A 14449-nucleotide genomic window follows, 5' to 3' on the forward strand; every position below is an offset into this window, starting at 1 on the left:
ATATTTATATGCACAATATTTCCAGAGCACATATTTAAGCATACAAATAATGCACAATGCATGTATTTCTAAATCATTCTAATTACTGATAATACTTATTAATTCTGTTCTAAGATCAACATACTCGACTGAACTGTGAAATCTGGGACGACGACGACAACAAGCTCAAATATACTAACATTAAATCAACATCATAAACATCAGTATCATCAACTGTGAAAATGTAACTAATAATCATCACTATATGGTAAATTGAATGAAATTGAATGTAACACGCCAAAATTATTTTTTTTATTTACGCATAAAGCACTATGGGAAATGGTGGAATTGACGCTAGAAGGTGACGGTAAATTCGATGTGTGAAGAAAACAGTACTTTTTCAGGATAGAAGATCGATCGTGAATGACTTCGTTTGAGTGATCTAGACACTCTTTCTAGCTTAGATGTAGCAGAGAGTTGATTTAGCTGACAGACCACGGAAATTATGAAAGTGTCCGAGACCCATTGAATACTTCAGTCACATACAATAGGGTTCATTTGTTGAGAACATTTTTGTTCGTTGGGCAAAGTTCCAATTACTTTTTAATGAATATTTGAGCACTGCTGTCCCTTACTGCAATATAACGAGTCTTGTTTCATATGTAATAACAATATTGATTGATATTTCTTTTTGATGAAAAGCTATTATTTGTTTGCTTGATGTTAAAGTAGTTATATATGTTTGATCAACAGGAAATAGTCGTAACGCCATTTACCCGGATAACGTTGATTAAAGCCTGGACTTGGCATAAGGAAATGAAAATCGTTTCATGAATTAAAAGCAACCCGTAAGTTAATTCATTAAAACGGCAACACAAATATCCTTTTATTATGATATTTAAAACATTTGATTTGTCTTTAAATCAGCGTGTAATATGCGGGTCTCTTTAATCATGGACAAAAAATTCAAAAACAAGCACACAGACCTGTACATTTCATTTCACCATATTGCGGATCATATGTTATTGTAGGGATAACGCATGTTTTTTCACGTTGGCGTCATTAACTTTTGAATTATCCGTTTTGAGGCCGATATATGTTTAAACTTTGTCACGGAACGCGCATATATAAAAATGTGTTTAACAGCATGTGAGCACGTGGAGCTCTCCATTAACACACGCTTTTTCTTATGTTAGAACACCCAAGGAAAGTGACAGAACAATAGTTTTATGCTATAATGTATGAGTGTGAATATTTTCATTAAAATGTGCATTGCAGAAGAAGTTCTATTTGCGAAAGTATTATTAAAATTGTGATTTTCCAATAGACGCCCATTTTGAAAAACTGAGTGAAGTCTAAATTTTCAAAAAAGTCTAGCAAAAATCAAGCACTCGACCCTTTTAATTTGCCGAATAACTCTGACAAAATCGATTTTAGCATTATAGATTTAGGATAGCATTAAAATAATTGCAGATATCTTCAATTAGAGTTAATATATCATTAAAAGAACTATTGATATTGAAAAATAAAAAATAATTTTGGACTTCATAAAATTGATTTTATGATTTTATGAAATAAGTTAAAATCGTATGAGAATACTTTACAATCACTACCTTCCAATAAGTCCGATTTGAGGTTTTATCGACATGAGAGAGGGCGTAGCCAGGTGGGACCATCCCAACAGATGACTTAGCCTAGCAACTTTTGGCCGTAAAATCTCATTTTCAAAGAAATCAGTATATAATAAAGTTTAGTTAATTCTAGCTTACTGCTATAAAAAGAGCTTTTATCACGTGTTCAAAAAAATGACCACGGACAATTTAGTATCATTTACGTTTGCCTATGTACTCACCTGCAAATAGTTTGACATCTCGAATTGAAAGTATAAATTGTTAACAGATACATACCTCAGCAATTCTGAATAGCCATGTACTTGTTAACTGGTTTTATTGATGAGTTATTAGATGCGAATTCTCATCAAGCGCTTCAATAAGTCTTTAATTACATTGAAAGCAACAGTAATCTAGCGTAATAAATAACTGATTACATTTTTTTGCCCTCTGTGCAGAATACAAGTTTATCCGCCGTGATCTGGTTTGAAATCCAAGAAAAGGACGGAAAAGTGTTTTCTCATTTCTGCCACAGACTAGCTTTAGGGGGGAAAATCCCGAAAGGATGGAACGAACTTTCTTTTGGATTGTTTTGTGTTATATCGCTTTTTCTCAGATGTATTTAGCTGCGTTTTGCACCGTGGAAAGTTTAATGTTTAGTGGTAATCAGGAATTTGACGATAAAACATGTCCAGCTGAGGATATCATTTTCACGGAGACGGCACGCAGCAAGATCGTTTGCGCCTACAAATGTTTCGAAAGTTCAGGCTGCAAAGGCTTCTCTTATAACAACGCTGATTTAATGTGCATGGGTTGTGACAAATTTTACGAAACAGAAACAAATCTTGTTGAAAAACTAGGCAGCGTATTTTATGTCTCAAACATCAGTAAGTATATTTTAGCTAACTAGCATCTAGGTGAAAAATCCGGCCTTTACCGTCAATCGTTCAATCGCTCACAATTCTTTAAACAACTTCCCATGAAACGCTTCAGGTATCAGACATGACGGTAATTCGCCGAAAAAAAAAAGATAAAAAATACCTGACAGGATTAAAACACTATCAAAGATATTCAGCTTAGACTTGGAATACTTGCATATAGTGACAGTGTGCACATGTATGACAAGGGACATCACTCTGTCAGCAGTATTTTCAGAGTTGTGCCCCTTTTTACTTAAAAATTGTTTAAATTTTTTTTATAAAGTCATATATCTTGAACACCATGAAAATATATTCAACTGAGACCTGGAATACTTGTATATAGTGACAATGTGCACATGTTTAACAAGGGACATTACTGTCAGCAATATTTTCAGAGTTATGCCCCTTTTTAACTTAGAAGTTTGATTGAAATGTTTCATAATGATAACTATCTCAGCAATGCATTTATACATTGGATTCAAACTTCACACATGTCTTTAGGGTTAGTAAATATAGTCACAGGTCCAGGTCCTGGAAGTCTAACTTTTATTTTAGCAAAATTATGTGCCTTTTTATACTCAGAAAATTCATGTGGTAATGCAGAACTGCGGTGGTCCAATGGATAAGGCACCTATCCCGCAACCGGGAGGTCGATGGATCGAACCCTGTCAGAGGCGAGACTTGTTACTGAAGAGAGACCGGTTGGTGAGCCTCCAGCAAGATAAATAATGGTTACCGATTGCCTACCTGCCGGATGCCCGGCATTAAAGAAAAGGAATCGGGAAGTAGTGCTGTCCAATGTATATAGATGTCTCATAAACCAACTTGGCTGGCCCTTTCAGTAGGGATGACATTATTATAAACAAACACTTTACTTCTACTTTTACAGAGTACAATTTTCTGCCTTTGTAAGTACTTGGGGACTATTGTATTGACACTTTACGTATGTCTTGGGGTCGTTGCATACGGTCACTGGGCCAAGTCCAATAACTCTGAATAAGTACTAGGAATATTTAGTTCGAGTTAATAAATAAAACGTGGCTGGCACTAATGCTCTTCCGTAACGAGGGAAAATAAAGATGATGAGTTATACTAATGTAACAGCCTGTAAAATGTATCAATGACGTATTTATCACAGATTATGGTCCGCTATCATCTCCAACCGGATGGACGGTAAATTATACGGCTTCAACATATCTACAGACTGCTACATACTCGTGTAATACAGGGTACCAGCAAACAGGATGTAGATTTGGATTATTTGCTGAAATTTAGGATAATTTACTACAGATTTGCATAATTTACTTATGTTTGGGATTATTTGCTGCAGTTTTGGGTTATTTACTATAGGTTTGGATAATTTGCTAAAGTCTGGTATTATTTGCTAGCGATTGGGATTATCTGCTTTAGACTTGGAGTTTTTGCTATAGTGTCGTATTAATTTCTGTAGACTGGGATATGCTACTAACAGGATTCAAGCGTGTATACTTCAACACTCTTACAGCATGAAGTCTACGTCTACGTGATATTCACCATGTATTAGATTTCCAGCTGTAGCATTTGAAATAAACAGCGCCTTTACCTTGCTTTTCAATAAAACATAAATTACACCTCTAGGCGTTTCCCTGCCACTATGACGTTATAACGTCATGGATCTGAAACTGGTAAACTGGAGCGATCTTCACATTCCGTTGAAAAGGATGAGGACGGACTTGAGAAGCAAAGGACGATGACGGATTAGAGTAGCAAAGGACGGTGACGGATTGGAGAAGTAAAGGACGACGACGGATTGGAGTAGCAAAGGACGGCGACAGATTGGAGTTGCAACGGTCGACGACGGGTTGGAGAAGCAAAGGATACCGACGGATTGGAGTTCCAAAGGTTGACGACGGATTGGAGTAGCAAAGACGACGACGGATTGGAGAAGCAAAGGACGACGACGGATTGGAGTAGCAAAGGACGACGACGAATTGGAGTAGCAAAGTATGACGACAGATTGGAGTTGCAAATGTCGACGACGGAATGGAGAAGAAAAGGATGACGACGGATTGGATAGCAAAGGACGACGACGTATTGGGGTAGCAAAGGATGACGACAGATTGGAGTTGCAAAGGTCGACGACGGATTGGAGAAGCAAAGGACGACGACAGATTGGAGTAGCAAAGGACGACGACGGATTGGAGTAGCAAATGATGACGACGGATTGGAAAAGGATGACGACAGATTGGAGTTGCAAAGGTCCACGACGGATTGGAGAAGAAAAGGACGACGACGGATTGGAGTAGCAAAGGACGTCGACGTATTGGAGTAGCAAAGGACGACGACGGATTGGAGTAGCAAAGGACGACGACGGATTGGAGTAGCGAAGGACGACGACGGATTGAAGTAGCGAAGGACGACGACGGATTGGAGTAGCGAAGAACGACGACGGATTGGAGTAGCAAAAGAAGGTTACCCTTTACTTCTATTTTTTTAAGAGACGTGTAAGCGTTAAATAAACGGCGAAAAGAAAGAATACAAATTATTGTGTGAACATGTTCCGAGAGATAGGTCAGCGCCCTGGGAGTATACAATGATAGACATTAACAATTGTCAATACTTTTATTATTTTTAGTTGATTGTGGTGAACCATCTGTCTCGGACAATCACGTGGTTCTCGGACCATTTGACGGTAATACACAATCTGGAGCTGAAGTGTCCTACAGTTGTACTCCGTGCACGTTTTTTCCTGGCACGGAACCAGCTGTGATCACGTGTCAGGCTAATGCCACGTGGAGTATACCAGTGTGCGTTTATGGTAAGTGATATCTTTGATTTACAGCCAGACTACCATAGCTTATCATAGCTACTTAAAGAATAACACATTTTGCGACTTTTAATCATAAGCGTACCACCAAATTAGAATTAAATACTTTCAGGGTTTAGTTAGCATCTAAAAATAGTTAGAGACAAAAAGAGTATATGTCATGTGCGTGAAATAAAATAAAATGTCTCGGTGAATTATGTGTATATATTGTGTGTGCGTGGGTGAGTGCGTGCATGCACGCGTGTCCACTTTGCACAAAGCTATTGCGATTTTGGCCTGCACAATAGGCAGATACACGTGCATGACTCTGTCTCTGTCGATAGTTTTATGAGGCGGCTGAACCCGCGTTCAGGGTTATAACTACCTTCAGAGAGTGCTTAATTTATTCCTAACAACATCAAGTTTCTGCGCTATATCAAATAGTTCCATTCATGAGCAATGCGAATGAATTATCAATGATAAGTAGATTATCACTGCCACTGATTGCAGATTATATTTTGACAGTTCCTGATTCATCTCAGGACTCACATAGTTCCAGTTGGTCTAAAGTATAAATAATTAAGGATAACCTTTCGGTTCAACAGATCAATACAAACAGGTTTATTCGTTGGGTGATACTTCTATATTGATGCAAAATGTAGATGTTATAATGTCAGCGGATCGGCTAACCATAAATAAATAAATAAGTATTAGGTATTAGGTTTGCTGATGTTTCATGCTAATATATTGAATATTTAATAAATATCTGGCGTTCGATTTGTTACTTATTGCAATTTGATGGCATAGTTATTATTTATAAGTGTCCCATTAATAGCACAACATAGTTCTGCTTTTAAATGCGATTTTCATACATTTACGGAGGAGTGGCTTATTATTTATTAGGTTGGTTTTGTTACTATATTTATCTCAAGCATAAGATGTGTCCTTTAACAGGTTTAATGAACATGCACTTGTTAACAGACAATAGGTAAATGTAGCCATTCTCTGCATCATCTGATCTTTAAACAAGTAGCATTAACTATTTCAGTCATTAAAATTAAACAGGAAATTATTCTGCATAAACCCGCCTCAATCAGCCTTCCTAAGACTTTGATCTGAAAAGCATCAACAATCATTTTCTTTGGCTGAATGATTTTAACTATTTACCACTTAAAAGGTAGATAGGTGTATAGCCTTTCAATAAGTATATCATATAAGTTCCACAAATACAAAGTCACCGATATAAATAAAAGGATACAACTTTTCAAACATAATTATCCAGTGTTAATACTAATAAACTTTGATAATGTGGCAGTTGAGTCCAGTAAGTCAAGGGGTGTTAAAAAATAATCCGTCATAGATCTATTGTAAAGCAAATATTGGATTTACCTGTATTCGAAAATAAATAGTGTCGATTGTATTGAGGTCAACTGGCTCATTATCAAAGTTTATTAGTACATTAGTATAATCTCTAGATTGAGATTATTTAACAATAGAAATGAGTACGGGATGGCAAATCATTCTACAAACGTTTGAAAAATATACCAGTATAGAAAACAATTATCGACAGACATGAACTTTGGAGTTAAAAAAACATATATAATTAACATGTCAATTATTCATTTAGTTTTGTAATATTGTTTCTTTTACAGGTCCAGATGTTGGAAGGCTTCCAAGTGAGTAGTGACAAAAATGCACATATTATTTATCTTTATATTACTAAAAATGTATTTTAGCCATAAAAGTCATCGGCCTTGGAAGTAAAGTTGTCAACAGAAATGTGGATGATTATATAGTAACTGTTCGCAAGATTTCATTATGTGTGCATTTTGTCAAAATTTGTGGTGCCTGTTTAGATAGCCATGAATTCGGTAATTTTACTATCATATGTCGAAATAAACTGACCTGACTACCAAAGCAGACGACATTACTGGGCAAATGCCTTTACAGTCACATTATTGAATGGTTTCTCTGTCAAACTACAGTCATACCTCTTGATCTACTGAAGATCCCCCTCCGAATAAAAGCCACTGCCATAAAACCTGCTTATAAAAGCCACCAATATGAGTCGGTTTCAAACTGCATGTAAATATTCTGTTGTTTTGTTTTGTTTTATTTTGTCATCTTTCGTTCATAGATATTTTGATGCAAATATTTACATGTATACTTTTATCTTTAACTTTATCTAGATCTATGTAACATTCATCTATTACTTACTAAGCTGAATTAAAAAAAAAATCATCATTTTTCAGATGGTCAGCTGATCCCTGATGGAGCTATAGGTAATTCAAATATCATTAGCACATGCTTAATTGTTACAATACACGGACCACGGGCTTTTCATGCACTGTTGTAACAACGTTGACTTAAAAGATAATAAATAGGGTATCAATATACCTATGAAATAAAGTCTCAATGGTTTAGAATAAAACTTGGGTATTACAGGACCATATTTTCATTCAGGCATAGACCAATATTTAGCAAGACAATTAATTGCACAGCCGCTTTAGAAAGGAAAATAAACGGAAATTAGTATATTTCCATAGAACTATGCATTGAATTTGAATAATATGTATCATGCTGGTGTTTTCTTCTTTGCTTTCTTGGACGACCAGCCAGTAATGCTACATGGAAAATTATTCTGTTTTAGTAACTGCAGTTATGTTGACGTATTGCGACCAAACTTGACAGGCTACACAAACACTAAAGTTCAATGAAATTTGCATTTTGGGTTGCTTTACTGAAGATGTAGGTCACTGTCACAAATAGGAATAAGAGAAGTATATGACATCTCATTTGATTGTTATGCAGTTTGAATCAAATTCTTGTTCAACATTGTAGAAACAAGGCAACTGTTTTTGTTAAGTAACTTGTGTTAAAAGTAAGATGAGTAGACCAAATTGGTACATTCGTACATTGCATAGAGAGATAAATGTTTGTTTGTATACAAGTCTGGTGATTATATCACTAATGTTTTTAACACATATAACTACTGTTAGAAATGATATATTGCAAACAAACTCGATATACAAGTAACTTTCACAGACACAGGTTCATATGAATTTAAGTCTGTTTGTGCCACGGCCAATTTTATTGCAGCGTCCTGGTGCCAGGAGAGAGATTTAAATTTGTCTTACGTACGACTTAGTATCTCGGGACTTAGTATCCCCTACGTAGGAGTTAGTATCTCCAACGCCGGACATAGTATCTTAGTATGTATGAGATTTTCTACGTATGACATACTATCTCCTATATAGGATTTAGTATCTCCTATGTAGGAATTAGTATCTCCAACGTAGGATATAGTATCTTAGTATGTAGGGGATACAAAGTCCTACGAAAGAGATCTTAAGTACGACGTAGGAGTTAATATCTCCTACGTAGGACATATTATCTCCTACGTAGGACATACTATCTCCTACGTAGGACTTGTATCTCCTACGTAGGAGTTCGTATCTCCTACGTAGGACATAGTATCTCCTAAGTGGTGGGACATGGTATCTCCTTTGTAGGACATACTATCTCCTACGTAGGTCTTTGTATCTCCTACATATTATCTCCTACGTAGGTCTTTGTATCTCCTACATATTAACTCCAATGTAGGAGATACTATGTCCTACGCAGGAGATACTAACTCCTACGTATTACTTGATATCTCATACGTAGGAGATATTAACTCATACTTAGGAGACACTTACTCCTACGTAGGAGATACTAAGTCCTACGTAGGAAATAGTATGTCCTACATAGGAGATACTAACACCTAGGTAGGAGATACCAAGTCGTATGTAAGACAAATTCAAATCTCCCTGCTGGTACCAGGACGCTGCCATACAATGTCAACATTACATAAAAAAAGTAAAATTGTATTCACTCATGATGATGACAATAATAAAAATGGTGATGATCATGATGATGATAATGATTATTATTATACTAATACGTACATAAAGGATTCCGTCTAATTTTGCAATATTTATGTGTTGTCAAGTTAAAAAGATGTTTGACCTTTATCTCAGTTCGCTTCTGCCGTAAACTACAGTTTAATAAATCCAAAAATGCGTATGGCAGCTTTTTTCTAGATAATGTAAATAGAATTAGATATTTACAAAAAAGATAAATATATAAAATAAACGGACGGATTCTCCTAACGAAACACTCATATTTTAATTCATTTTGACAGGCTGTGCTGCGACGTTTGGTAACACATGTCCAAGTGCTTCAATATCTGAGTCTGCGCTGTTGCTGGATGGGTCGACCGGAAGTTGTTACTGTGACAGCGCGTGCTGCTCTTCAGACGACTGCTGCTTCGATTCCACGTGCGATGCCGATGATTATTACGACTATTATTACCGTTAAAAAACGTACTACAACACTTGTAGGGGGTTTATAATATCAGAAAGCTGTCCTATTACAGAGAACATGGTAAAACATTCAAACAGTTTAATATATATATATTTGCCCTGATGAGTATAAACGAAACCGGTAGGCAAATATAATGTTACTCATGTAATGTTGTTTATTTTTTCTTTATAATATACTTGATCCGGTACAAACTTTTGCATTTTATATATATATATATATATATATATATATATATATATATATATATATATATATATATATATATATAAATCGACCAATAAATAAACAAAAAAAAGATATTTCCATCAGAATGTTATGTATGTTGGTAATACAGTGGCAGCCATCTGGCTGGGTATAGTGACATCATCGTACATTCCTTACATGGGCAATCCCATAAACGGTAAATCAATTAATAATAAGTCCACGAAAATAAAACAGAACTACTTTTGAAACCTTTCTTAATTCATATGAAAGAATTATAAAGCCCAGACTGAAACTTTTATAAACATTATTCATGATTTAGAATAAACGAAGCTGGTGTAATTTTGTGCCCACAGAAAGTTGCCGATTTCTTTGCAAACGATGTTCTAATTGAACATATGTAGTTGACTATATCAAAATAGCCGTAGAATAAATTAATATGTGTTCTGATTGCATTATTGTTTTATACTTTGGTATGATATATATGATTTACTAAGCTATAATATGATCTGATATGCTATAATACGGCGATATTGGCATACAAGAAGAGTTACTGGCCCTCGTGCCTTACTGGTCTTGTATGACAATATCGCCTGAAGACTCATCAGCCCTGGACACAGATATTTTAACAGTTGATTAAGCTAATTTTCGGTTAACTTATAAGGTGATCTTTCGATATTTTTAGAAGACGTAGTAAAACAAATAAATGAGTTAAAGATTATTAACACAAAAATGTCTCTACAGTGAAACCAAACCATTATACCAGTGCTTACCATCAAGACTAATGTTTCGAAACAATATTGCCTTGTGTTGTGATTATGCTACTGACCTTAAATGACAATAAATAAATAAATAAATAAACCAGCGGTTAAAGTTTCGAACAACTGGGCCCTGATTTGTAACATTTTTATAACATATGTGCCACTAAACTCCTTTAGTGAAATATTTTAACGTTATTGAATGTTCTTGTAATGCAAGGGAACATCAACGTTGTCTGATGACGCTGACGTCATTTCCTAAGTGGCCCGGTGGTTCGGTGGTAACACGCCTGACTGTCACTCCCGAGGTTCATAGTTCGAATCCCGGTCCAGCATTGGAAATTTCTGAGATGCTCTTGTGTGTCTTCCACCTAGAGGTAACTACTGGTACGGGTTCGCGTGTATCCATGCTATACACCATACAATATTAATAACCCCGCTGTCTATTTGCCACGATCTAGGCCAAGTTAGCTGGACATGCTCAGATCGCTCTGTGTCTGTACTAGCAGAGGACCTGACTGACTTTCATGTGATAGCAATATCCATGAGCTGTGACGGATTAATTCTGATACATGCCATTTATTGTGATCAAGTAATTGTCTTTAATGTGTAAAGTATCATCGAGAATGTCGGGAATTGGCGCGCTTTAACGTAACGTAAACGTCAACGTCACATCCTTGCAATGTTTGGTATGTAACGTCATTATTAAAAAGGTATCGAACCTGGAACAGCGTCGTTATTGCTACATTCCACTATACTCCAAGATAACCGTTCCAATGCTCTACCGACTGAGCTACACTGCCGCTTACACATTTCTCCCCGTTATAATATTCAAGTCCTTTTTTGTCAAGTCCATTTTGAAATTCGTCCTCGAATTTCAGCGGGTACTTTATATATAAGCAATTCATGCGTCGGAGACTAACCAGTGCAATGCCGTCACGGTCCCATGTTGGGCGCCAAATGTCACAGGGTGAGAAAAATGTGCAGCCAGACCGGGACTCGAACCCGGGGCCTCGGAATACCGTTCCGATGCTCTAACGACTGAGCTACCCGGCCGCCTACACTTTCTCCCTGTTTTAATATTGAAGTTCTATACCATGACATACTTCCCCGCTATATGAAATTCGTCCTTGAATTTCTAATGGGAGTATATTCAATCACGGTCCCCGTTCTCCCCGTTTTATTATTCAAGTCCTACACCGTGACATTTGCATTCCACCCGCCACTCCCTCCATCCCAAATTGAAAAGACTGCACCATACAGATCTATTCAGGAAAAAATACAGCCAAAATAAACATAGGGTTGACCGATTCTTAAACTAAATCACAGACGTATTAAGAATACTCTCTAGATGGCCACCAACAACCAAAACTGGTCTTAAAACTCATGCTATGCATATTCTAATTTTCATATTCTATCAAACTGTATATTTTTTCAATTCAATTCAATAGTTTATTTGGCAAAACATATACAATGTTCATCGCCAATACTGTACAGCGGTGTTAAACAATTACAAAGAATCTATCTATATGAATTAATGCTATTTATTGCCTATATTTCACTCAAAATTTATCCACATTCAACATCAAACAATATTTTCCGCGTAACCACTACCTGTATGTCAATGAAGGGTAAATAACTGTGCGGTGTCTTTTAATTAAAGACTGTCGTTTTACAGTGCATTTTATGAATTTTAATTAATAGACTAAATTAAGAAACTGAAGGGGTAAAAGAGGAATAGTTTAGTCGTGCTCACTCGCACTGTAAGCATATACCAAGAGGACATTTTTATAATTATGACAGGTCTTGATTAAAGATGAGGGGTGGGGGCTTGAACCCGTGACTGCCAAAACGAAACCAAATACATCTGACATTTTAGACTACATTGACATCGAGCTGATATTAATAATAGCCAAAACATTAGAAGATGCGTTGATATCAATGGCTCACTCATTATAAATAATAAATGTCTAGTACATTACAAAACAAATGTCAGAAATTAATTTCATAATTCTTCAAAATATCAAAATCTCTGTTACAAACAGACCACCGTTGCTCCATCAACCGCCCCCCCCCCCCCCCACCCACACCCACACCACCCCACCACCCCATGTAATCATTACCAGCTGTACCTATCCACATGGTTTAACGCAAGTAGTTCGTATCTGAGAAACAACGAATATTGCTTAGTTAATTTTCCCAACTAGGGCAACTAGAACAAAACTATTATCAAGCAATAAAGTCCCCTAACGGAGGGAGTGTTTAATATATCGGCTGTCATAGAAATCACATGTTTATATTGAAACTTAATTGAAGAACCTGCAGCATTTTCTCTAAATAACCTACCATCTATAAGTCAGGTCTCATTCACAAAAATCTTGTACATTGAAAACAAAGGATCTATCTTTTTTTGCCATAGCAAGAAAATAAATTTCTATACTGCCGTCTATCCATGCTTCAAGTTTCATGAGAAAATATCTTGATTTTTATAATTTATCGCAGGATCCGGCTGTACCACATTTTTGTCATATTTTGGACCTTTTGTTGCTCCCCAATTTTTGTCAGAGCAACCACATATTTTTGCCATAGCAACCGTGAAAAAAAGAAGATAGTGTATACTTTCTATATTGCCGTCTTACATGTACCAAGTTTTATGAAAAGATGTCTTGTACTTTTAAAATCATAGTAGGATCCCACTTTATGTGACTGACTGACAGACGAATAGACGGGGGCAAACTACAAGTCATCTTCATTGAAACACCTGTTGTGGACTGTTACAACTGCAACGTTATGATAGCTGTATCTTTCAACTTAACAACTGATCTATTACCATATTGATCTGATCATCTAAATGAGGGGTAAAGATTATGCTTTGTTATTTCTATGAATTATTAACGCGTAATTCTACCCAAGACAATCTATAGATCAGGCAAAATGTAGATGGTGGAATATTTTATAACGTCAAATTCTTAACTAATTCAATTTTAGGGCATAAACCCATTTTATTTTTATAAACCTATATGGGACTGATGCATCTCACGTATATGCAATCAACTGACAATCGACAATATCCGACAATTTATACTTAGATGTTTTGATCGAATATTTAAAAAATAAACACTTAAATATTTGTGGGGACAATATGAAAACTATGTTTTAGAGCTCGTAAAGATATACAGATTCGAAACCCTTACTGTTTGTGTGTAACTTATGCAAAAGAAGGTTTGGTTAGAAAAGTTAAATAAATAGTCCAGTTCAACTGACCAGTTTCAAAATCAGTATATGATTAATAACAAGAAAGCTGTCCTAAATTCTAGACAAAAAAAATGTTCGTTCTCTTCTGTGAAAAGAAATTATTTTTGCTGTCTCAAAAGATATAATTACATTCTACATTACAATGAGCAAAGTTCTAATTACTTTTACGAATATTAGAGCAATGCCGTCTCATACCACATTATAACTAGTCTACCATTGTTTTTTATGCATTAATGATACTGATTGATATTTCTCTTTGATGAAAAGCTATTATTTGTTTGCTTGATTTTAATGTAGTTATGCATGTTTGATAAACCGGAAATAATGGCCATCTTTCCGGATAACGTAGATTAAAGCCAGGACTCGGAATCGGGAAATAAAAGCATTTTATGAATTTAAAGCAACCCGTAAGTTAATTTATTAAAACGGCAACACAAATATCGTTTTAAAAATAAAATAATTTATTATGACATTTAAATATTTGATTTATAAAATAATCTCAAATAATGTCTTTAAATCCGCGTGTAATGTGCGGGTCTCTTTAATCTTGGGCAAAAAAATAAAAAAAACAAGCAC

General features: G+C 35.7%; 1 protein-coding gene across 1 annotated transcript; it reads left to right on the forward strand.

Annotated features, from left to right (window-relative positions):
* The first annotated feature begins 2342 nt into the window (after positions 1-2342).
* Positions 2343-9919, forward strand: LOC128548001 (uncharacterized). Its single transcript, XM_053522208.1, has 5 exons — positions 2343-2476; positions 5124-5306; positions 6947-6970; positions 7547-7576; positions 9478-9919. Exons 1-5 carry the CDS (start codon positions 2392-2394, stop codon positions 9651-9653), a joined length of 498 nt encoding a protein of 165 aa, XP_053378183.1. The 5' UTR covers positions 2343-2391; the 3' UTR covers positions 9654-9919.
* The last annotated feature ends 4530 nt before the right edge of the window (positions 9920-14449 follow it).

The sequence above is a fragment of the Mercenaria mercenaria genome, chromosome 13 (assembly GCF_021730395.1).
Source record: "Mercenaria mercenaria strain notata chromosome 13, MADL_Memer_1, whole genome shotgun sequence".
NCBI classification, from domain to species: Eukaryota; Metazoa; Mollusca; class Bivalvia; order Venerida; family Veneridae; genus Mercenaria; species Mercenaria mercenaria.